The sequence below is a fragment of the Aureobasidium namibiae genome, assembly GCF_000721765.1.
Source record: "Aureobasidium namibiae CBS 147.97 unplaced genomic scaffold scaffold_31, whole genome shotgun sequence".
NCBI classification, from domain to species: domain Eukaryota; kingdom Fungi; phylum Ascomycota; class Dothideomycetes; order Dothideales; family Saccotheciaceae; genus Aureobasidium; species Aureobasidium namibiae.
Window position 1 is genome coordinate 91,999 of NW_013581178.1, and position 23,777 is coordinate 115,775.

At 50.2% G+C, this 23,777-nt stretch overlaps 10 protein-coding genes across 10 annotated transcripts; 2 read left to right on the forward strand and 8 right to left on the reverse strand.

Moving 5' to 3' along the window:
* Window positions 1-119: 119 nt before the first annotated feature.
* On the reverse strand, window positions 120-3,487 carry M436DRAFT_68283 (uncharacterized protein; the record flags this gene model as incomplete). The annotated part of the gene is made up of 5 exons (XM_013567037.1): window positions 120-285; window positions 321-487; window positions 988-1,044; window positions 1,154-1,444; window positions 1,682-3,487. 5 exons carry the CDS (start codon window positions 3,485-3,487, stop codon window positions 120-122), a joined length of 2,487 nt encoding a protein of 828 aa, XP_013422491.1.
* Window positions 3,488-3,921: 434 nt separating this feature from the next.
* M436DRAFT_86546 (uncharacterized protein) lies at window positions 3,922-5,253 on the reverse strand (the record flags this gene model as incomplete). Its single annotated transcript, XM_013567044.1, has 1 exon — window positions 3,922-5,253. The coding sequence occupies one exon, from the start codon at window positions 5,251-5,253 to the stop codon at window positions 3,922-3,924; it is 1,332 nt and encodes a 443-aa protein (XP_013422498.1).
* A 1,518-nt stretch (window positions 5,254-6,771) lies between these two features.
* M436DRAFT_29798 (uncharacterized protein) lies at window positions 6,772-7,753 on the reverse strand (the record flags this gene model as incomplete). The annotated part of the gene is made up of 3 exons (XM_013566991.1): window positions 6,772-6,962; window positions 7,028-7,469; window positions 7,562-7,753. Coding segments are annotated over 3 exons (825 nt in total), but the record flags the coding sequence as incomplete, so codon positions are not given.
* A 3,283-nt stretch (window positions 7,754-11,036) lies between these two features.
* M436DRAFT_58813 (Clavaminate synthase-like protein) lies at window positions 11,037-11,836 on the reverse strand (the record flags this gene model as incomplete). Its single annotated transcript, XM_013567014.1, has 5 exons — window positions 11,037-11,145; window positions 11,196-11,251; window positions 11,310-11,532; window positions 11,585-11,748; window positions 11,798-11,836. Coding segments are annotated over 5 exons (591 nt in total), but the record flags the coding sequence as incomplete, so codon positions are not given.
* Window positions 11,837-12,287: 451 nt separating this feature from the next.
* M436DRAFT_86549 (uncharacterized protein) lies at window positions 12,288-12,824 on the forward strand (the record flags this gene model as incomplete). Its single annotated transcript, XM_013567045.1, has 2 exons — window positions 12,288-12,712; window positions 12,770-12,824. The coding sequence occupies 2 exons, from the start codon at window positions 12,288-12,290 to the stop codon at window positions 12,822-12,824; spliced, it is 480 nt and encodes a 159-aa protein (XP_013422499.1).
* Window positions 12,825-13,692: 868 nt separating this feature from the next.
* On the reverse strand, window positions 13,693-14,295 carry M436DRAFT_12691 (uncharacterized protein; the record flags this gene model as incomplete). Its single annotated transcript, XM_013566989.1, has 1 exon — window positions 13,693-14,295. A coding segment is annotated over one exon (603 nt), but the record flags the coding sequence as incomplete, so codon positions are not given.
* A 1,375-nt stretch (window positions 14,296-15,670) lies between these two features.
* M436DRAFT_58751 (putative aminohydrolase) lies at window positions 15,671-17,831 on the reverse strand (the record flags this gene model as incomplete). The annotated part of the gene is made up of 13 exons (XM_013567006.1): window positions 15,671-15,867; window positions 15,915-15,981; window positions 16,030-16,056; window positions 16,113-16,145; window positions 16,201-16,359; window positions 16,420-16,504; window positions 16,564-16,658; window positions 16,706-16,801; window positions 16,850-17,038; window positions 17,087-17,454; window positions 17,508-17,572; window positions 17,622-17,717; window positions 17,770-17,831. The coding sequence occupies 13 exons, from the start codon at window positions 17,829-17,831 to the stop codon at window positions 15,671-15,673; spliced, it is 1,539 nt and encodes a 512-aa protein (XP_013422460.1).
* A 486-nt stretch (window positions 17,832-18,317) lies between these two features.
* Window positions 18,318-20,296, reverse strand: M436DRAFT_68289 (uncharacterized protein; the record flags this gene model as incomplete). The annotated part of the gene is made up of 7 exons (XM_013567040.1): window positions 18,318-18,520; window positions 18,574-18,627; window positions 18,685-18,831; window positions 18,886-19,966; window positions 20,014-20,047; window positions 20,096-20,223; window positions 20,273-20,296. The coding sequence occupies 7 exons, from the start codon at window positions 20,294-20,296 to the stop codon at window positions 18,318-18,320; spliced, it is 1,671 nt and encodes a 556-aa protein (XP_013422494.1).
* Window positions 20,297-20,612: 316 nt separating this feature from the next.
* On the forward strand, window positions 20,613-21,887 carry M436DRAFT_86551 (putative dihydrodipicolinate synthase; the record flags this gene model as incomplete). The annotated part of the gene is made up of 7 exons (XM_013567046.1): window positions 20,613-20,736; window positions 20,787-20,807; window positions 20,855-21,044; window positions 21,095-21,197; window positions 21,244-21,356; window positions 21,407-21,702; window positions 21,751-21,887. 7 exons carry the CDS (start codon window positions 20,613-20,615, stop codon window positions 21,885-21,887), a joined length of 984 nt encoding a protein of 327 aa, XP_013422500.1.
* A 582-nt stretch (window positions 21,888-22,469) lies between these two features.
* M436DRAFT_58719 (uncharacterized protein) lies at window positions 22,470-23,387 on the reverse strand (the record flags this gene model as incomplete). The annotated part of the gene is made up of 1 exon (XM_013566998.1): window positions 22,470-23,387. A coding segment is annotated over one exon (918 nt), but the record flags the coding sequence as incomplete, so codon positions are not given.
* Window positions 23,388-23,777: the final 390 nt, after the last annotated feature.

Consider the following 23,777-nt stretch of genomic DNA (forward strand, 5'->3'; position numbering starts at 1 on the left):
CAACCACGTTGTGGCCTGATGCTATACCAACGACCTATGTCTTCTCTGCTGGATCCACCTTTATCTTCTTCAGTCTTCTGTCCTATTTTCTCTTCTATTCACGGCCTTTTGTTCTTGGTCTATCCTGCGCCGACTCTTGTCTTCTTCGTCGACTTCCTCTTCCCCTTCTTTTCTTTCGATTCCCAAATGGGAAATCTTTCTTTTCTTCCCTTCTTGACAACAAATGATGAAATGCAGCAGTGAGCGTCAGTCGGAGTTGTCTCTTTTTCCATATCCTTCTTGTTTCTTTTTTTTTTGTCATTTCTAGGCTATCTACATACATATCACGAGGGACAATTGAAGACGTTGGAATTATTAACTCTTCCTCTTCCTGTCTCTTTGTCTTTTTCTCGCCATCTGAGATGTCCCGTACCCACATTTGCTTTTTGCCATCGCCTTTTTGTCTGATTCCCACGTCTAATTTGGCTGTTTCTTCTGTCTTAGTTTTCTGCTTGTGCCATTTCGCTCTTTTTCTTCTGTGCTTTTTGACCGGAAGGAACGGATGAAAATGTCCCTTCGAAATGTCAAATCTGGCTGCATGTCACGTCCGATGCCAACGCTTTCCACTCTCTGTCTCCTTCTCACCCATGAGATCTCCGTGGGTAGAAAGAAGTAAGCACAAGTTTTTCATTCTTGCGTGTTTAGATCATACTTTAGATGAGCAGTGACCAAGAGTATGCAATTTCTTCTTCTTCTTTCTTGCAATCTCTCCTTAGGTGGCAGAAACCCATTTGAGTTTTAGAGGGACTCTTTAGGGGGTTGCCGATTGGTCAAGAGGGGTAGAAGAAAGCAGAAAAAAGAGCAAAAGCAGGAAGTGGGAATATCCAAAAGCTGAGCCAAGAGGGAGTGGAGAAAGAGTGGGAAGAGAGTAGAAAAGAGTGAAATTGGGGTTTTTTTTTTGGATAAGCTATGCTGAAATTCTTTGATCAAACCTCTAATGATACATACCGGCTCGTTCTGGAGAAAGTCCCTCTGAATCAGATATCGAGAAGGGGAGGCACTTTCCTGCCATCGTCTCCATTAAAGGTCAATTGAAGCAAAATCAACGCCTTCAAGGCAACGAACTAAACCTTCTCCCACCCTTACCACCACCACCGATGATCGTGTCACTCACTTTTCTCTCACCACCGCGTCCACCACCACCGACAGTCTTCCCACTCACTTTCCTTCCCATCGTCCACAATTTGCTGAAAGCTCGAAATCTGGGGTTTCCTTTGATCGTAACGTTGAAAGACTCAGCTGTAGTCACGGACATTGAAGGGTCGATCGTAGCGTCTGAAGAGATGGGAGGGTCGGAAAGGAGGTGAGGCGCCAAAAGCGGGAGAAGTGCGGTACTGGAGTGCATAGCTGTAGGCTTGGAGGGTGCTAGAGGGTTGGGTGTGGGAGCGGTGTGTGGGACCAGCGTCTGCCGCAAGTGTTAGCGTGGTCATTGACTATCGTCACGAAGGAGTTTCAGGGGGTGAGGTGCATGAGGGAGGGACAAGTGCAGAAGGAAGAAAGGAACATGAGCAAGACAGGCGCAATCGCGGATAGGCAAAGGGTAAAGGGGCCAGCAGACAGGAAGGGGAGAAAGTAAAAGATGAGTAAAAGGGGTCAATGGGCACAGGATACGGACAAGGGCTTGAGGAAAGGGGGGACGTACTCGCTCACCTTGGTTGCCCTCCTCATGGTTCTGAGACACACGTCTACTGCCTCCTCTCTCCTCTCCTCCAAGCAATCTCTCATTCTCGTTGTTGTCGTGGCGCTCGTCAAATGTACCCTGTCGAGAAACACTTGACACACTTCTCGGACCAAGAGGAGTGGGTCTGCGGATACTCTGAGTCGCGCTCATGGAAGAGATACGATCTGCTGCGTTCATACGAGCAGCACTGCTAGCGTTCCTGCGCACGGAAGCACCCGAGACAGAGTTTACCAGTGTGGGCGGGTACACGGGCAGACCGGCAGGGTACACGTCGTTGGGTGGAGGCGAAGGTGCAGCAGGGGGCAAGGGATCTCCGGTCTCATTCTCTCCGTAGCGTCTCTGAGTGACCCTTCTTCTGCGATGCAGAGTATCGCTCGCCTTGACGGTTTCGCCCGAAGAGATACTGCCCCTGGGCGATTGAGGACGATAGTCGCGGATACGTGCCACCAGAGAGACAACACCACCACCACTAACAACACCATCATCAAGATCTGCATCGATATCCCTAGCAAATTCAGAAGCCGAATCTCCGATGGGGGCCAGAATATCATGGGGACCAAACTGCTCGCGCTTGTGGATCTCCACTTGACGAAGGAATTCTTCGAGGTCAGTGTACATGAGATCCAAAACTGATGGTGGAAGTTGGAGGTCCACTTCTGAGGCGCCTTGGTACGGTGGGCGTGAAGACAATAGTTGCGGAAGTGGCTCCTGGCGTTGACGTCGGTGCAGGGGGTTGATGGTGGTACTGGGATGAAGAGCTTGCATGCCGTGAACGCCTTGGGCGGTCGAGTAGTCATTTGTGGGGCGAGAGATGGGGATTTTGTCATTTTGGACAGGAGGTTGAGTGGAGGGTCCCACAGGTGCGTTGCCGAATGTAGCAGCCCTTGGGTTCAGTGGCTGTGACTGTTGGACTCTGGAACGAGGTAAGGCATTGATCCGAGAAACCTGAGAGTCTGTCTTTGCCTTTTCGTGATTCGATGCACGCATGTTCGAGCCTGATGTGCGAGGCTGGCTGTGTGTAGAGCGGAGATAGTCGCGGGTGCCGGTCACTGCAGTTTGCTGTCGCCAACCTTCTCCAGCTGGAGTAGTTCCAGGTGAGCCTTTCTCCTTGGGATCAGGAAAGAGTAACTCAGTAGGGGAGGTGACGAGAGGGAGATGAACAGGAGAACCAGCTCGGCCTGAACCGTCGAACCCTTCTATCTTGCGGGATCTGCTTGATGAGACTCTGTCTATCGAGTCCAACGTATCACGGGTTGAGAGACGACCAGATCGTTGGACATAGGCTGAACTCGTCTCTTGGGACTGGTATGCTGGAGGGTTGTCTGAGTTTTGCGATCTGAGATGCTCTGAGGTTTGACGAGAAGCAGAGATTGGAGCCATTGGCTGCTGCGGACCACGACGGCTTCCAGTGTGATTGTTGCTTGCGCTCGATGCGGTGCGTTCAGCTGCTTCATCAAGTCGCTGCTCCTCCAGTTGTCTCAGAGGGTGATGGTTGTCAATGATCAGCTTGTCAGTGACTTGTGCGGCGATTTCCAAGTGCATCTTCTTGAGGGCTTCCAGAGGTTGGTTGGTCCATTTGGCGGTGCGACAGTCGTAGGGATCGAGGTAAGTTTGGACGTTGCCACGGGGATCGTAGGTGAGGATGACATAAGTCCAGTATGGTGCTCTGTTCTCATCGCTGACCATGCAAGAGAGAACGCGCGCACCTGGATGTACGAAGCGTAGGTTCTCTTGCAGTTGCAAGAGCATGAAGGCTGGATCGTCCATGGTTGGTAGACTGGATGAGTTGAAGAGATGACGGGACCGATGGCGAGATGTGATAGCCTCTTATATCTGCTGCAGTCTTAGCCTTGAGTGTACCACGCGCGTCGAAATGTGGATGGAAGATTCAGAATGATTGTGAGATGTTCTGCACGATGCGAATCTGGCGTCAATAGAAGAAAGGTCAATCGCGGTCCCCGTCGACGGCAATCGCGAGGATCAAGCTCTTGCTTTGAAGTGCAAAAGAGTCAACAAACGCAAACCGTCGTGTACTAGTGATGTTGAAATGTTGAAAGGGTCAAGCGATTGAAAACCACTGCATTGTATCAGCTATCTGTCAAAACGACGAAGATGCAAACACCACCACCGCACGACTAGATCTCAGAGACAAATCCGGGAATCCAAACAAGCCTTCAATCAAAGGACAGTTCCTTCGAGCCTCAAAGCTGTGCACGAGGTCTGTCCGCAATCTTCTCCCAAGCACTGTCAAAGCCAGCCGAGCGAACCCAAGTAGGTTCAGAACCTTCAACAGAGTCGATCGCCATATGACCAAGCTGCAACCACATATCTCCCTTGATCCTGAAGTTCTCCTTGTCCTCGTATGGTTTGCAGATCTGTTGTCCGTGCGCCAATGCCCTGACCAGCTTTGAACCATGTCCATCATCCTCAAAGTTCTTGACTCGCTCGATGATTTCATGCCAAGGTTCGCTGGACGTAGATGTTGGTTTGTTCGGCTCGTAGTTTGCGATCTCATCAAGCAGGAGATCTGGACAGCCTCTCGATGCATACAAAGCAATGTCATTGCGGACTTTCCATTCCAACAGACGGACTTTGTTGGCATCACTCAGCCAATCTTGCTTGAGAAAGGCAGAGAAGAAGATGGAAGAGTTGATGCAATGCATGTAGAAGAAGTCAAACTTGATGGCTTTGTCACGACGCTGAGCGGCACCGCTGAAGTAAGCGGCTGCGTTTGTCATTTCTGCAGTGCGTTCTTCGAGCTCTGCAGGGCTGCTGATGCGATATTGAGCGATGATGTCGACCATTGTTTGTGTTTCGGTTTTCATTATTCCATCGCGGATGCGATTGCCGTCTACATCGGCGGCTTTGGCTAGACGCTTCTCGGCGTGGGTTTGATCCAGCAATTCAACGATGCTTTTGGAAGGTTCAGAGACGTCTTTGCATGCTTTCTCGGCGCCGTCGAACAGAGGCTTTATCCAAGAGTCGTGCACAGCGGCTTGAGCAAGGCCTTCCGCAATGATGGCGGGTTGATGGAACTCGACGCCGAAGCCCAGGTGGATAATGGGGTGCAGGAAACCGGCAAACATTCGGACCAGCATATCGTCCGCTCGGTCATCTCCAGCAAAGACGTACTCGTTCAAGACCTGCTGCCAACCCTTTTTGTCCATCTCGGCTTGGAAGAAACGCAGATAATCGTTATAGTAGCGCTCTTTGCCCAAATACTTCTTGAATTGTGAAGGATCTTCCATGCCTTGGATAATGTTCGACTCGACGGGTTGAGGCGGTCGTTGATAGCTCACATTGTCGTCATAGTGCTTTTGAATCTGCGAGGGAGTTGCGGCCAATGAGTAGAGGGTTAGCAGATGATGAGCAATGTGATTGTGGAAGCCACTGTTGTTGAAGAAGATGTGATGCTTCTCATGATTCTCTTGGAGCAGATCTGAAGCTCTTGTCGCAGATTCCTGTTTGATGTCCTTGATGTAGAACTCAGGCCATTCGCCGAGCGACAGTTGGACTTTGGATGCTGTTGCCATTGTTCGTGTTGTTTTGGACGTCGAAATGAAGCGTAGATTCTGTAAGGTAAGCCTTGATGAGGACAAGACAGTGCGTTGGAACATATGTACACTGGTATAGCAGTCGAAGCAGTCTTGTTGCCTGAATGTACTTAACACGTATCACTTTTGCGTGATGCTGCCATATATTTGATGACCAACAATTCGCGTTGTTCGCTCCGTCTGAGTGACGAAAGTGCCAAGGCGGAGCTTGTTTCATGATGCGCTCTGAGAGTACACAGGCCAAAAGTCGTAGCTAGCGGATCAAGCAAAACCCGAAGCGAGAATCTCTACTCTGTCAGGCCAGAAGTCGTGTGGATCAGGGTTGCACTACAAGCAACACCTCAAACCCTGTTCTTCTCTACCGCGGCAGCAACCCAGAGATATATGTACTTACTAATAGCTAAATATAAGCTCAGGTACTACTTGGATCAGTTAGGAGATCTAGAGATGATCTGCGGCAGTGGTGGATGTACTGTGCTCAAAAATGTGGATTTCACTTTGGTTTCCGAGAACTCACGTCGAGGACTCATGGTTTGCTGTTGCAATGTCTTGCAAAGACGAATAGAACTTGTTTTTGGTCGATATATCCTGTATTATCATGCCCTAAAGCATTCAAACTCTCATTATATCCATCAAATGCCCTCATCTATCTTCTGCATCAGTATCAGAGTGCCAAACCTGCTGTGAGGACTCCATCGACGACCTTGTCTGATGAAACACTGGTTCTGGGGATCACCCTGCTTCGGAGGAGTCTCCGGCTGCCGAGGAGGCTGAGATCCTGACGTATCTCTGACGCGTCGGCGGGTGACTGACCTTTCTTCCATCTCAAATCACAACCTCCTTCACATCTGTACCCACAGACGGCCGCCCTGAAACTCACGGAGGCGCATATGTCGGCTCTACGTGTGGCGATGCCACTGTAGAATGTCACAGGCTCGCCCACGCAGACGATGCGGAGACAAAGTCCTGGTGCATGTCGCGTCCTTGGAGCGTTGGCTCTTGCTCTCTTGTATCCTTTGACCGTACAGTGAGTCAAGAAAACCCAGTAGCAAGACACCGCCAGTGTATCCATGCGATTCGGCCTTGCCGTTCATCGTCTACCTGCACTGGTTCCTCTGGCATACGACTATCACACATCAATATCTCCACTTAGCGCGTCCAAGATAGTGAAGGCGAAGAAAGTTGTTATTAAGCTAAATGAAGATGCAGGATATGCAGTATACGCTTCAAAATCAATACAAATGAGAGCCGCGGCGTCATCTACACCCCCTGATCTCGAATGATGCTCTTCTGGCTGTCATCGTCACCGTGTCCCATGGCGCTAACATCCACGGTCACCTTCTTCATGATCCGTGAATCCAGCTCCATATCCTGGATCGATGTCGCCTTGCTCGCAGAACTCTTGTGTCCGTAATCGCCGGTACGCATGTATCTTCCATTGCTGCCGTAGGCGTCGCCTGTGGTGTCCTTCCTGGTGGTACCTGTGATCGAGCGGAAGAGCATAGGAGTGATCTTTTCGAATAGTGGACGCAAGCATGGCGTGCAGGTACAGATCATGGCTGCCGTGAGTTCTGCTTGCGACCAGATGACGACTTCGGTGAGTCCCCAGGTCATGTCGCTGAAGCCGGCTTGATAGAGGACGATGATGGAGCGCATGCGAAGAATACTGACGAGACACGAGATAGATCCTAAAGTGGCATGTTAGCTACCGATGGCCTTGTGCGGAGCGAAAGCGGAACAAACGGTGACATACCCATTGAGAAGAGACCAGTCAGAATAACCTTCTTGCGCAAATCTGTATTGAGTCCCCACACGATCGGAATGGGCAGAATCAGAATCATGATGTCGGAAGCGACATTCAAAGCAGCGTTGGCAGTGTAGAACTTCTCCGTGTTGATGCAGTAGTCGGCCTTGACAGTTAAAGACCATGCAGAAGTCAACGGACTGCATTGGAACAACGAAGCAAAAGCACCTCCCGTCGAGTATGCGATGGTGAAGCCGGTCACAAGCCACCAGCGCTTTGCGAAGTTGGCAATAGGGAAGAGGCGACGATATAACAGCAGGATGGAGAGCTTGGAGAAGAACATGGTCACACTGTACATGACAGCAGCCACGACCCATCCGCGCAGCAGGGAAGGGTAGAGATCAGCCACGGAGAGGTCGTAAACGTGTGTGCCAGCACCCCATGTCACTGCCTTCTCGAAAAGTGCCGTCTCCCCAATCCAGCAAGCAAGGGCAAACAACGTGCACCCTGAGGTCAATGTAAGTCTGTGAATAGAAGATCGACGAGACGCAGATTAAACTCACAATCGTCCCACCATAGGCTCTTGACAATCCGCATTCTCGTCCACATGCGCATTGCGACAACGCTGCAGACAATAACCATGCAGATAATGTCGCAAGTGGTAATCATGTGTCCTCTGGTGATGGGGTTCTCGAGATTCGAGACCTGCCCTTCTGGAGGCACTCCAGCCGGGATTTTGCTCAGCGGATAGCCTTGGGCGACCAGCGCCATGATCATTTGGACCTGCTCCGGGGTTGCAGACATGTTGTTGACTTGTCGGGTGTGGATGATGGAGCAGGTCGATGCAGCTGGTCCGGGGATGAGAGATATATGTAGCAAGTCTCCAGACGGATGTGAAACCCAACGGCGAATCTGCTAACCCAGAGTGCAATACGACCAGAAGACTCGAGATTCAGAGGAATATACTTTCCAAGATCGAAATGTACAATGGCGGAGACATCCCGTGTTAAAGCTAAGAACCCGCAATGGTTATATTGCTCCGACCAGGAACGTGTACGAGGCCAAGCATGGCTGGCTCCCTGAAAGTTGAGTGGTTGAACTCAAGGAGCATATGTCGCACACGACACATGAACAAGATTCCAGCATAGTATATGCCAAGGACTCAATTTAGAGTTGACGCCTGAGAGAGACGTACCGCTAGATCCACAGTAGCATCTGCGAATTTCGAAACGTCGACGTTGGAGTACTGAGTCCATCATGCATCCACGTTTGTCTGCCGCTTGATGTTGATTCTTCCTACTCTGAGCAAATCCTATGACTCGTTCGTCCCTATTGACTGGCCGGAGTTGGGAGGACGATCTGGTGAATCCATTAAGAGAGCCTCAAGTCGGGTCAGGTTTCCTTTGTCGTGTCGCAGTTTCTCTGTCAGTCAAATGATCGTCGCGGAGATGAAGTCGACTACCATGGGTTCGTCTCAAAGATAGATCTTGGGCGGCCCATCAAACATTTGCGCTGTAAATATGTACTGCGCAGAGCGTGGGAATTGCAACAGCGATCAGCATCACTGGCCGAATGGAGCTCAGAGACATGCACTAGCGATCGATTTTTAAGGGTTTGTGACGACCTTGATGCTCATCAGATGGATCTGGTTTTGAGCGACGAGATTGTGAGACCCTGCTGCATTGCCAAGGTCTTCTCGAGACAACCGTGACTGACAGCGCGCAAATTGTAGCAGACGAAGAGGTCCGCAAAAACCATAGGGATCCGGTGTCATTCTCGAGCTCGGAATGACTTGGAGATGTGTAAATGAACGGTCCGATCATTTGTGATTGACCATGTGTTGCGTTATCGTCGGCCGGCACGGTCGCCATGTGTCTCTGACCATATCCATAGCCAGTTCTCCCCGCACCACGAAAGTTGATCCTCAGGGTAGCAGTGCTGCGGATGCCCGAGCCACGTTCGCGAGTCATCCGGTTTTCATCGGCTCCGATGTAGCGGGTCGACACGAAAAAAGATGGTCGAGGAATACACCAGCGTTTCGAACGTCTCCGAGTCTCAATGTCGATGTCAAGTGGTCAGCTCGACCGCACTCGTCCGGAGTTTTCGCCGCCGGGTAATTGAGGCTTGAGCAGCTACGGCAACTGCAATCTATGAACACAACGTCTCGGGCCGCTGCCATATCAACATTTGACGATGAACGTCTCCGAGCAGAGCAGGATTGGCCGGCAATAGACGGTCACCGGGGACGCAGTGAAAGCTCAGACATGCTTGTTCCTGCAAGGAGTCAAGTACCGATGAAAAGAAGGTTCAAGGCAACGGGGGAGAAAGTCTCCCGAGTCGTCAAGTCTCAACATGTGACGAGCTTGGCCCGAGCGAAGGAAGGCACTAGGCGGTCGCGCATGATATCGACAGAAGATTCCGGGCGTCGACGACAGTCGACTAGCCCCGCTTCGGCACGATGTGCACTGTTCTGTGCCAGCATCGTGTTGCGACAGCATTTCTGTTTCTCTTTCTCCCTACCTCATTGCAAAATGATCCCGATCAGCTTCAAAAGGCATCAACGGCATTGCCAGATTCAAGCGTGAGTCTTCGTCTTTATTGGTATTCCCTCCGCCTGCAGCATCGCAGCGTGTCAAAGTTTTCCTTGCGACAATCGACTTCCCAGGCTCAGCGCGACTCAACAACCAGCGGTCTCAGCTGACGCGCTCTGCAACGGAAGCTCTGGAGCGGGCGTGAATCGCACTTTGCCTCAACTGCTTTGTGCCTGAATCAACCCTCAGGGTATCCCAACACAACCTGCAGAGTTGCCCGCGCCGACGCATCCTGAAGATCGCGGAACGGTCAATTTATCCTCGCCTAGAGAGACCCCTCGCAATCGGCTTCAATGTCATCGGCATTCTTGACCGTCAAGACCCGCAAAGCTCACTCATAGTGATGCCCGAGCAAACCATGTAAGAAAATCAACAACCATACTAGCCACTACCGACCCAACTGGACGGGACAACAGTTCTGCTGCGATCTCTGTATGAAACAATATCTTGCGGAAGGATTCGGACCAGAGCATCATTGGACTCTCATTCATTGCATGTTCGTGATCAACACCGCGTTCGGACGTGTAATCGCAGATCATTGAGCGACCATTTCTAGTTAATTGCTCGGCCGAACAAGCGACATTCGGTAGACCCGAGGTGTGCAACAGTTACACTGAGACCAAAGCTTGTTCGCATGAAAGGGCTGGTCGGCAGCGTTCCGTATCACGCGAGAGATCTTCATTCGAGCAGAACAGAAGAGGCCCGAGCTTCACTATATATGAACGTACAGCCTTCGGTAACATCAATCTATTGCTCAGTAGGACCCTGACTACCCCTGCTTTGCTAATGAGTGGTTCGAACTTTAGCGCCGGCAACAATTCCTCACCATGGACCTGATTGTCTGCTTCATGCCTGTTTGGGCTTACTTTGCCATCACGCCACATTTTGCTCGGCTCTCCTGGGAATCTCATCAACGTTACCTGAGCCAGCAAATTCATTCATACCTGCGGCGACACGTCTATACCGATGTGTTGTCGATCACAGAGACGCATAAAGCAGGGCCTCTGAACCTTGCTTAGACCACGCTGGAGACTGTCTCTCTCTGGCACACACTGGCAGCGCATATCCTTCTCTGGAGTTTCGTCTCCGACCTCGCGGTCAGCGAACTCACGTCGTCCTTCACGAGGACAGCTATGGATCTTTCCACTCCGCGACGCACACGCAATACTAGCCCACTCCGGCGACGATGGCGCACAGGGTCGGAAGACGCTACCTCATCCATGATTTGTATTGCAAAGGTAGGTCACAGTGTAATATTCCAATAGCTACGCAGGTACACGATCACATTCGCCTCGAGCGAGCTTCATGTCTCTAAGCATTGGCGTATCCAAGCAGCAATAAGCTCAAGGCAAAACATTCGTTGTACAGAGTGATATCCAGGGCATGACCACCAGGCACAAACGGTCTCATACAGCATCCTCGGTATTTCAAGGCTTAACACCGAACGCAAATGGACCATCATCTATCACAGTCGAACGTCTTACATCTCTTGCCGACATGCCCTCTAGGTAAGGATTCGAGCGATGCATAGACTGTCTGGGCGGTGTTGTTAGATTGTGTGTAAAATATTGAACGACGGCGCATACCTGTTGTCCCACCAAACCATATCTCCACCTGAGAGCCATTCCATGCTGAAGACGTACTGTTTTTAGTGTAAGTTCGACGTTACGATATACAGACACGCCGCCAGATGACCTTACCTTTGCTTGGGTGCAGTGATCGATCAGGCGCCAAATCAGTTCTTGACTGTCTTCGAAGGAGTGACCGACGATGCGTTTTGCGTGAGCAGCGAGAAAAAGAGTCTTCCGTCCATCCGGTGCGATCTGCACAAGGCGATGATACGAAGGAGGCTTCAATGACTTCTCTCGCTCCGTGGGGTCGCTATAGATGATCGGACTTGCAAGTTTGCGCGAGTGCCACAGACTTTGAGAGATCAGCGGAAGCCCTTCGCGTGACATGAGAAGTTTCTTCTTACTCGTGCTCGACTACTAGATCTTCTAGCTCGTCTTTCAGGTCTTGCGGCAGATCTGAATATGCGCGACGGGTGTCCGCAAAGTGAGTGTAGCATCCTCCAGTGACGGCATTACCATGACTGAGCAGGAGAGAATACTTTGAGCGTTGTTGATGGTAGGTCGAGTCCTATGGTTGTCAGGGCTTTCGACGATAGCGTACCCTGCTTTGTGCTTACAGTGTGCCAGAGAGCGTTGCCCATACTATGATGCCACCGAAGCAGAACTCTCGGATACCAATACAGGCACTACTGAAAGGCCATCAGTGGGTTCAATGTCTTCGCCAAGAAGCCTTATAGATCCAGCTGCTTTGTTCTCGTAGACTCGCGTCAGTGATTCGAACATCTTGGTCAGATGGAGTGTCAAGGTCGTTCTTTGAGTTGAATCTGAGGTGCAGTACATTACACTGGACCGATGACTGTCAAGGTTTTGAAGCTCATCTCAGCGTCACAGCTCATGCGGCTCACATTGAGATATGAGTGATAAGGTTGAGCGATAAGGAAGAGTGAAATGGCGGTGAAGCCGACATCGCCGTAGCATGTCTCCGGGAACTTTGCCGACAAAGCCGACGAACACGTTGCGACCAGTTGTCAGGCTTGGTCTGCCACTCTATTCCACCGGTAACTTGTTTACGAGAACTTCACGACATCGCAGCACCGCTCAATGACTATGGCTGACAACACTATTCTGATCACCGCTGGACCCTATCAATTTCTTGCCAAGTTCGAAGATGATGCCCCAAGGACAGTAGCAACCTTCCAAAAACTACTCCCCTACCGCCAGAAGATCATCCATGTCCGCTGGAGCGGCGAAGCTGTCTGGATTCCACTTGGTGACGAAGACTTCAGGCTCGGCTTCGAGAATCACACCGCGCATCCTGCAGCAGGCCAAATTCTATTCTATCCCGGCGGTTACTCAGAGACTGAACTCTTGTTCTGCTATGGTAACGTCGCGTTTGCCAGCAAGATGGGTGCGCTGGCTGCCAATCATTTCTTGACTATCACGGAAGGCCAGGAGAATCTGAAGGCTTTAGGCAAGTTGGTGCTTTGGGAGGGGGCTCAGGATGTGCTTTTTGAGGTTGCCGATCAAGTAAAGTATGCGCGGACGTGGTCTGCTCATTTTTCCAAGATCACTAACGACATACATTATAGGGTTGATGAGTTTCGAAAACATGCGATGAACGCTTCGTCTCGGTCAAAGCTATAGACTGCGAGCCAGTCAAGTTGCATTCTCGCTTACGATCAAGACATTTTGACGAGTATCGAATGGAGTGATTATATGGCTCATTGATGAATAGTGCTCAGGTATCCCATTCAATGTTCATGTCCCCGTCCATGCCGTTGAGGCTTTCTGGCCACTCGAAGCCGGACTCATGTATCAAGTCAAGTATTGATTGCATGTCTGGTCCAGCGTCTGTCGCGTCATCTCCACTGTTTCGATCCGTGACTACGACCAAATGAGCTGCACGCATGATGATCTTGCTGTAGTCGTGACCTGGAGAGTACGAGGAAAAGCCCCTGATACCAGTGCATACTTCAAGTGCTAAGCGCAATAGACGACTTAAAATCGAACTGAATTGCAGGTTCGGCGGCTGCGAAGACGTCAGCGTGTTCTCTGGCTGAAGACAGCAGAGCTGGAGATTCTCTACCAGTTTCGTCAGCATACTGTTGTAAGTGATGAGATAACAAGTTTCTGACTTACCATCCACGATGCGCCTCACGAAACATAGAACCAGGAACGTGACGGCAAAGGTGAAGGAGATCCAAGATGAATCCACTGCATACTGCATTCGATGTAGTGCCTCAGGGTCTAGCCGGAAGGGACCTTCGGGAAAGGAGGATGGCACCTGCGACTCGATATACCAGACATAGCTATTAGCGCCCAGTGTGTAGGAAAACACGATCTGACATGCTGCGGTCAAGCTTGTTTCCAGGCATTGGAGTGACAACAGGTGAGAGGGTCTGGCTGGCTGGTCGAAGGAGAAGAGCGGCGCAAGGGAAGCACTGTTCAGAGCCAGGCGATACCACCTCACGGACGTGAATGGCAATTGGTTATGTTGTGAGTTTGTGTGAGCCAACTTGACAGTCCAAAGTCTTTCCCATTGATCCAAATCTATATTCAAAGACCTCAAGGATCTCGGATCCAGCTTACGACCAGAAAAGTCGCCACATTTGGTTAGTGTCTGATAGGTTAGACTCACCAGCTCAATCAGGGCCACAATTCTCAAATCGCCTGGCAGTTGAGAGCGATCGCTTCCAACGAGCTCATGCATTCCTTGTCGCGTTGACGTCGGATCGATGGAGACTGGCAAACCTGAGCTCAGCATCAGATTGAAATCACACGATATCAGATTATAGTATGTCCTGAAGCGGGCAAAGTCATCCTCGTAGTAGTCATTTTGTCCTATGGTTACCAGATGTTGGTTGATGCGAAGTAGCTTTGCATAGCGAGCTGCAAGGCCTAGCACGGCCCAGGCACTGACATCATTGTACCTGCTTCTTGGGGACGACGGCGGGCGTGATGCGTCTTCACGATGTTTCTCATCGGATGACATCCACTGTGCGTACAGAAGTAAAGCCTGCACCGAGTCCAGATTGATGTCGGAAGGAAGTGGACGCAGTAGGAGACGTGAGATACATCGGTCGAGTAGAGACATCAGATCGACGACTCTCGGATGTGCCTGGCAAACCTGCTCTGGTCTGTTCACTGATTAAAAGCTGATTCGTCTGAGAAGTGGAATCCTTACTGCTGCAAATGACCGTCAGGCCATGATCGAGCACTGATCGAGCAAATTGCAAGGAAAACCATTGGACTAGTTGTTCTCATGCTCAGCGGATCCTGTCTAAATGCTTCGCTGACGAAAGGTGCATGGGGATGATAACGACTGAAGTATCTGTAACGGCAGTCAGGAGGAACCCACAGTCACTTATCTTAGCGTAGATACTCACAGCTCGACAGCTCTTTCTATCTCTTTCTATCTCTTTCGCTGTCAGAATGCCACAAGCAATCGGATCTTGTGCTTGAGCATGATCTGAGGAAGCTCGACCCCTGGCTCTGGAGTTGCCGTTTCCGTTGTTCTGGTCATTGGCTCTTGCATTCATTGATCTCAAAGTCGCGAAAGGTGATTCCAGAGCAACATTATTCATATTGAACTCGGGCTCTTGGGCATGTTCGGTCTCCCGTGGAGGGGTAGCAGACTCCAAGGGTATCACGGCGTGGTCACTTGGAATGAGTTAGTCACTGCTGAGGGGATGGACAACAGCAGTATACACACTTAATGTCGCCCAGGAAAGGTGCATATCTGTCTTTATCTTGGTTACTAGTATTTCGATCCTTTTCCGAGACCTCGAGTGTGGCAAGTCGCCGCTCATGGTCTTCGAGTCTATCGCAGTACATCTTTTGTTAGTGCTTAGTGTCCTTGAAGGTATCAAGTTTGTCTCGCACCGTCTTTGTAGGTCTGAGATGTACTCCACCACCTTGTGAGGGCTCGCACTCGGATCTATACCAGAATATATCTCTTCCTCAAAGGAGCACCTCAAGAAAAGGTCCCGGCAGCGGCTACATGGTGTTTGCAACGCCGCTCCCGAGGGAGGTGCGGGGCATTTCTGTTTGCGAGATCGACACTAGCCATAGTTAGACTCATGATTGTGTCTGCAAGGGAAGCGCATCTCGACATTCAAACAAGCCCGGTTTGTCCGACGACTTTTCGCCGGTGGATCGGCAGCCTGGAAACTGATGATCTTTAGTCTATGCCCCTAGTTCTTTGTCTTCACAACAAACTCACTCAGCAGAGGCTCGTCGTTTGTCCCGTCGTTTGTCCATTTGCACACAAAGCTGCAGCTTTCCCTCGAGAGTTCCATGAAGGCGATACTTGTAACTGTGTGTAGATAAGCGCATATCCCCATTACGTAAGCCGTTCCTTCTCCTCCTCCCAAAGCCTATCTCACCAAGAGGACGACGAACTTGATTCTCATGATTGAATTTCCAGAGTCTTGTACGCATGTGAGAGAATTACTATAGCACACATATCGCATCGATCGCAGCGCGATTCCCTACCTCAACCATGTCGCAGTCTTCCTCGCATCCCTACGCCTTCCTGCAGGGCCCGTGCCGAAATAGCTTGGTCCACGCTTGAGATACTCGCCATCATACGGTTTGCCTTTGAGCTCTCCTTCGGCCCAGATCACCCTGCCTCTTAGAATCGTATACCGAGGCCAATTTACAAACTCTTTGCCTTCGTATGGGGTATCTTGGAGAATCAGCTTCTGCACACGGAATGCAAGGAACAGATCTTACAATCAACATTATGATGAAGCATATCGTTGCTCAGCGCAAAGGGTTCGAAAGTCTTTTGAGGGTGCCACTTTACTGCTGGTCAGCCTTTTTCGGCTGCAATGTGTTCCGTACTCACGATAACCAGGTCAGCGTCCGAGCCAGGCTAGAACATCAGCGTCAGCACTATGTCCTGGTCACAGAAAGGGCTTGGGCTCTCACCATTATTGCTCCCTTCTTTGGATATAGTCCGTACTACAAGTTTCGCGTTGTGAGCTTCTGGGATCAACATAAGACCTTGTTCACATACCAGCTTTGACGGATTCGTCGATGTGAGCTCTACAAACTTCCGCGGGGTGATTCTTCCTGTGGCAAGACCACCAGTATACAGCAGAGACATTCTTGTCTCCACTCCTGGTATGCCGTTGGGAATGAAGCGGAAGGAGCCAGGTTTGCGTGAGACCAGATCCTGCAACGCTTCACCCTCGCAGGCTTGTTCGCCTGCCATACTAACGGGATCTTCCAGTACTCCTGAGGGCTTACCATGCGGGTGATCATATCTGAACGGACAATGATCTGAGGAAAAGATGGTGAAAGTGCCATTGTGGAGACCACTTGTGATCGGAATCAGCTAGAGAACCAACACAGACACCACAAACAAGAACAGGCTCACAGGTAGAGTTCGTCGTGATCAGATGTTCCAGGCGGTGGAGGAGGAGAGCAGATGTGCTTACTGTTCTCGAAGCAGGTTGGAGAGTGGAACTTTTGCTACATCCTGTCAGTGCCCAGCCATAGCTACTGGAATCCATTCTTACCAGATCATCATATGTCAGATTAAGATATTGAGGACATGTCTCAGCATAGATGGGCATCCCCTGAGTTTGTGCATTACGCACGTTTGCTGCGGCGAGCTATGGTCGTCAGCGCTTCTCACATGGCTTTCGAAGATCATAACCCACAGGCGATCCGATATGAACAAACAAGATGGGGTTCTCGATCAAGCCTGCAAGCGCAATTGCACGATTCGTGGCTTCCATCTCCACCACTGGAGGACGAGATAGAGCATGATAGTAAGGAGCAACCATTCCCTTGTTCTCAAGCTTCTCCGCCAACCACTGGATCATATCTCCGTTCTCAGCGTGTATCATCTGATCACTTGTCAGTCGAGAGTCAATTTTGTTACGAGAGGCAATTACCGTCGTTATCTCGTTCTTTTGCGACGCAAGCATCACATCTAAGAGTTGCGTGTCGGTCAGGCGCTGGGATTTGTAGGTCATGAAGAGCTTGCAGGAAGTGACGCCCCAGTCTCGAACAAGAATTGGTAACTCATTCTCAAGAATCTCGGGATCGTTGCGCACAATGATGATATGGAAGCCGTAGTCGATAAAGCTGCCAGTAGCCTCTGCTCTGGCATTGTAAGCCTCTACGACTTTGATTAGACTGCGATCAGTTTCATCTCGAGTCTGTGTCGCAAAAGTTATGATGGTGGTAGTGCCTCCAGCAGCGGCACTTCTTGACCCAGTCTCGAAGTCATCAGCGCACTCTCCTCCAAGTCCATGTGCTCCTAGTCTCGAGTTAGTAAAGTGGGGTGTACAAATGGCTCTAGTGGGAAGAAACCTGTCTTGAGATCCTGGCATAGGTGTACATGTGCATCGACGCCTCCTGGCATCACGTACGCTCCCCTGTGCATCACAGTGAGCCAGATCCTCGTGCGGAATTCGATCGCCTTACTCTGCATCTATGATCTGAGCGCCTTCTATCTCGTCGCTGGAGAATGAGGGCGACAGGGTATGAATTTTGCCACCCTTGATGCCAATACAACATGGTCTGGCGACACACATCAACAATGAGGTGTAATGACTGCGGCAGGCTGACTTACACGGCATCTGCAGCGGTGACAACAATACCATTAACCACGACTAAGTCAAATTTTGGTGACATTATGCAAAAGGGTCCAGCACAACAAGTTGGACTTTCTCTGATATGACAGTCGATGTGATTGATTTATCGCAGTGAGCAGATTATCTCTGGCGATGTTGCCACAACCGACAGACAGTGTGAGCGCTGGATTGTGTCGGCATGATGGCCGAAGATACCGATAAGCTTCTGTTATCTGCCACCTACCGAATTCGGCGAAGCCGGGCAACCCTTGCCCGCCAATGGAGTCCAGACCACATCATTTGATCTGGTAGACACAAAGCAGACAAGACATGATATGATCATCGCCAAGTATTTGCAGAACCACACTGGCCGACAAAGTCGTCTCATTGTACAAATGGGACTGAGAATCAAATCTGTTGGTCAAGTTACATCAGTCATTAGAGTAGGACATCCGACATTCTCCCAGATCCCTCCCTAGAATAGTGTATGTGTTTCTGTCGAGATTGCATGTATCCCAAAAACAAAATCCTGTGATTGATTGTGCCCTCAGATATACTCTTCCACCTTACCCCAGAAGCCAGGAGCAGCAGGTTCGTTGGGTATGTCTGCCGAGGACCCAGTGGAAAAGTCCATCTCCTCGTATTTAATCAAGCTTGACTTGGCATAGATTGCGTAGCCAATGGACAAGACCATGAAGAACGGAATGGGGAAGTAAGTTGTGACAAAAGACGACGCCTTGAAGTGAGGCACTGTGTCAAGTTAGCTCTTGGCCTCCGTCGATTGGACTTAATACAGGACCTACTGAAAGCTGTAAAGCCACCGAATATCATGACTAAGATGCTGACAGTGAGGCCATCTGTACTCGACGTTAGCAGATAGACTCTTTACGAACGTCGTATCATTCCAGACGTACAGTATGAAAGATAAGGTTGGAAAGGAGCCTTGTAAGGCAATGTGTCGCGATCGATGCCTTGAGCCTTGAGACCCTTCTGCCAACGGATGCTTGTCCATAAGATGCAAGCCCAGGAGATCATGCCACAGATGGCCGTCATATTTGAGACTAGGAGAAGTTAGAGATGTCGTTGCCATTGGAATGAATAGGGGATGAACACACAATAGCCAAATACAGTCCCAGCTTTACCACTCGCACCAGCCATGAAGGAGATCAAGGCAAACGCGGTGCCGCACAACACGCAGACCCAAGGGAGGCCATCCTTACGAACTTTGCGGAAGATCGCAGGGGCTTGACCTCTTGACGCGAGCCCGTACAGAGCTCGAGAGGATACGAAGAGATCAGCACATCCTGCAGACCAGGCACTTGTCAAGAGAGCAGCGTTCACGACCGATGGAAGCACAGATATGCCAGCATTCTTCATGGCAAGAACGAAAGGACTCTTTGCCGCGCCGGTGCCAAGGTTGAGATCAGGATCAGAGGGCGAGACCAAGAGACCGATGATGAATGCGCTGCATAGATAGAACAGGACCAGTCGAATCCACACGCTTTTGATGGCTGTTGGTACGGCGCGTTTTGGATTGGCGCATTCGACAGCCGTGATAGCAGTAATCTCCGTCCCGATGAATGCAAAAGCAGCGTTGATGAGAACACTGAAGAAGCCTAAGAATCGTCCTTTGGCTCCTGGTATGTCTTGGTATTGAACAAATCCTCCAGTCTGGTTCCAGTAGCGGAAGCCAATCGGTGTGCCATCAGGACCGCCACCAGAAGTAATGATGATTCCAGTGATGATCAGTCCAATGATGGTGAGAACCTTGATCGTACAGAACCAGAACTCAATTTCGCCAAACACTCTTGTACCACCAAAGTTGATGGCAATTACCACGATGAGGAAGATGGCGATCCAAAGACTATTGTTGCAGATGCCGGTAGTGCAAGTCGAGTCGGCCTCGCCCGCTGGTGTCCAATAAGATACAAGGACAGCAGAGGCCGAGAGCTCTGCCGGAAGAACGACGATGTAGTTGTACCAATAGAGCCAGCCCATCCCAAACCCAACAGCAAGAGATACGAAGCGGCTTGCCAGTGCGAACTGACCACCAGCGATGGGAAGATGTGATATCATCTCACCTAGAGCGACCATAACTGAGAACAGTAGAGATGCCATGACACAATAGCCGATCAGGAGGCCTGCAGGTCCGCCATGGGCCAAGTCAGAACCAGTTCCAAGAAACAGTCCAGTTCCCTGCGCATGTCAGTCGTGTTTGGTGCTTCAGTCACAAGCACGCTCACAATGACACCACCAATGGCAATCATCTGACTGTCTCTATATGTCAGTACATCGTAGGTACATCTGTGTTGGAGCGTATCATACAGATGACGAGGCTTGAGTCTTCGCTGCAAATCACTCTGGTGATCCAAGCCGGCATTCACATCGCTGACGGTCCCGGAGCCATGATCAAGTGACAGAGATTCATCAGTCACTTCTGTCTGATATTTTCGCTGTTTCTACTAAGCATTCTTCTAGCTCTGCTCTCTGATGCACACATACATCAGTCTTCTGATTGCGATCCATGATTGTCGTTGGTGATGTCGAGTTGCTCAAGGTGGGATGCGCAGATCATGGCCAGCTCATTGACATTATATGAGTTGTCAGCATATCTCAATCGTTGCATTATACTTCTGAGGATATGTATCGATGCGGCGCGACGGCCTATCTGGTCGGCCAAGATACCAACACTTCGCGATAAGAAATCTGGTGGCCACCGATAACACGCGGCTTCGTCGGCAGCTTCGCCGATGGCCATTCCACCTGCCACTTGCCTTGTAACAAAACGATCGATTACCACTTCCCTGCACAAACAACAGAACCCAAAGCAGTCCTGTCTGGTATGTTGTCTACAAAACAACACTCATCAGCCCGTCATCTCAAACCCGGTGTATACACACCGCTGCCAACCTTTTTCAACGAGGATGAAGAGTTGAACTTGAAGGAATATGAGAAGCATCTCATTCGTGAGTGCTCTTGGTCTTGAACTTTGTCTATACTTGTGCTAACAAGACAGATGTTGTGAGTAAAGGAGCCTGTACGTTTTGCACGAGACCCACAATGGCGACAATCTAACATCAGTAGTTCCCGTATGCGCTGGATCCTTAGGCGAAGCAGTCCACCTGAGTCGTGATGAGAGGATAATACTCATCCGCTGTACAAGGCAAGCCCTTGACAAGCAAGGGTTTGAGTCTGTGCCCATTGTCGCGGGTGTAGGAGGATCGAGCACGCGCGAGACCATTCAATTGGCTCAAGATGCCGCAAGCGCAGGAGCGTAAGTACGTTAGATGGTCCTCTGGTGGCGGGCCGCTGAAAGAAGGTCAGGACTGTAGGAATGGTAATTCCACCGGCATACTATGCAGCTACGTTGCAGCAGGATTCGTCACAGATCGAGCGATACTACATTGACATTTGCAAATCGTCGCCGGTGAGTTTATAGACCTCGGGCTTCGCATCTCAGCTGACTGAGCCAGATTCCTCTTCTTCTGTACAACTTTCCAGCAAATTCTGCGGGTCAAGATCTTTCCGCAACTTCGATAAAGACAATCATGGAAGGATTCTCGAATCTTTGCGGGCTGAAATTGACGTAAGGCATGAATCCTCGCGCGGCGAAAAGATCAAGCTGATAGTCATCAGTTGTCCCGGCCGCATGGAGAAGCTTACTCAAGCGGTGTCCCTGTGTGAGGATGGCTTGAAGCCTGACTTCTTGATCTTGGACGGAGTGATGCACGATCTACCTACGTGGCAGGTGTTTGGGGGACATGGTACTGTCAGCGGCATCTCTAACATTGCTCCCTCTTCTACTGTCAGGCTGTGGAATCTTTGTTGTCTAAAGATCCGATCTGTAGAACAGGACGATGAGCTCCAAGAAGTGCTGAGCGTCCTGAGCGAAGTTGATGCGTTCGTCATGCCCTTGGGGGTAAGGGGACTGAGTAAGCACATCAAACAGCCTGAAAAGACTTATGCTGACTTGGTCATAGATTACGTGCTTGGTTATCTGCACGGATATGGCAAAAAACCCAGAAGACCCTTATTAGCTCTAGATAAGACCAACGGCAAGTTGGTTACAGATCTGCTTGCTAAAGTTCTAATTTTAGAGCAAAGATACGAGACCTAGATGATGCACTTATCCTGATAGACTCGCTTTGTACATCTTACCGTATATCCATGAACATCTGTAAACGTCCAAGAAGTGGCACTCCGAAGTTCTAATTAATAGTTGTAAGACACTTGCAAGATATTCGCCTCGAGCAATGGGTGCATATAAACTCGGTAGCGTTGACGGAAAAATCTCGGAGGGATCAGTGGCCACGCAATCCGGCCGTAGCGACCAGCTTTGTCTTAGGATCACCAGATGCTTGCTTCCCAAATCGGATGTGAGTTGTCGCGTCAATCCAAGCACCGGCAAATTGGCTCTGAAAGACCTTCCGCCTTCGATTGTCCCCTACGGTTTCATATTGGCTGACAGCTACATGGAACTTGGTGAGAAGCATGCAAAGTTTCTGCAGCAGCACAAAAGGCGCTAGGCGGTCGCGCACGATCTTGACAGAAGATTCCGAGCGTCGACTACAGTCGACTACCCCGCATACCGGGCGCGAAGTGCACTGTCCTGTGCCAGCATGATGTTGCCTGGTGTACCGGAGACTATGTATCGGGGAAGATGGCCAGAGAGCGACATCGGATAAACCGAGCGACCAGTCTACCCAGTAGCCTTGGTCTTCCCTTGCATCCAGCGATCTAATTTTTCTTGATCTAGAGTAATATCTTTCTCAGCAAGCTCCCCGTCCAAGAGCTTTGTCCACTCCCACTCATCCATTTCCTTGTCCGAACTCAGCATCATCCCATGAGTACGCGCCTTGAATCTGATCCAGAAAGCAGGATAGTATCCAGCAAGTTCCCAATCTATAATTCCTGTGACTTTTCCATCCTGTATAATAATGTTTGTTGGTGCAAGGTCTCCATGCATGAACAAGAAAGGGCCCTCGAACTCCAGAGGCGAGAAATAATGCGTTGCCTGTTGCAACGACAAAGGCTCGAGTTGTGGTGTCCGCTGCTCGGGTGGGATCTGAAGCTGAAGGAAAGCATCTGAAAGGCCAGTACCGGAGACGTTGCAAAGGTTTGGTGAGGTAGCACTAAAGAGGTCCTGGCAGTAGTCCGCGACTTCTTTAGCAATGGCAACACGTTGCTTAGATGTGAGAAGGGCCCAGCTCGTTTGGAGAGGGTCACCAACGGCTGACGTGGTCATGAGAAAGTAGGTGTTGCCTTCAGTCCAGGAGAAGATGACATCTGGTACTGGAACATGTGGGAAACGATTTTTGACGAGACACATGGCCTTGTCTTCGCACAAGAATCCTTTTTTCACCTTGCAGAAGGTCCCAGCAACACTCCAGACTGCAGCAGAATCATCCAGAGAGTGAAAAGGTTCGAGATACACGGATGTATGCGGTTGTTGGGTTTCGTCCTCTTGCACCTGCTGGAGAACAAACTGTCTACCGCGATCATCCTGCCAGCTGGCCGAACAGTCTTCGGCCAATGCATCATGGACAACATGCCTGAGAATCTGCATGTTTCCGATCCTCCAGCAGTCCTCCGAGAGCTGGACAACAGACAATCTCACGTCATTGGAAGGTTGGCTGGGAGTCCTTTAGCAGGTATACCATACTTCACCAGGGTTCTTGAGAGGGCATACTCTATCATTGTCTTCAGCAAATCTTTTTTGCGAGTTCTTTCGGAAGATGAAGTGTTGCAAAGCAGGAATGTTAATCTAGAATGATCTGGTTCGACGATTCGATGTGACGAAAGTAGTAAGTGCGTGACAGGTATGCTTACTCAAGCGTGCGTTCGCTTGACGCGGCAAGAGACGTTGCCTGTCCAACCTGAGTGAGATCTGTTTGTGGATGGTAATTATAGCCGTTGTGTAGATACTGTCACAGGTACAAAGAGCGCCAGCTCTCACAGGTGGATTGGTAACAAGAAGCACCCCAGGATCGCCTGATGCAATGATGTG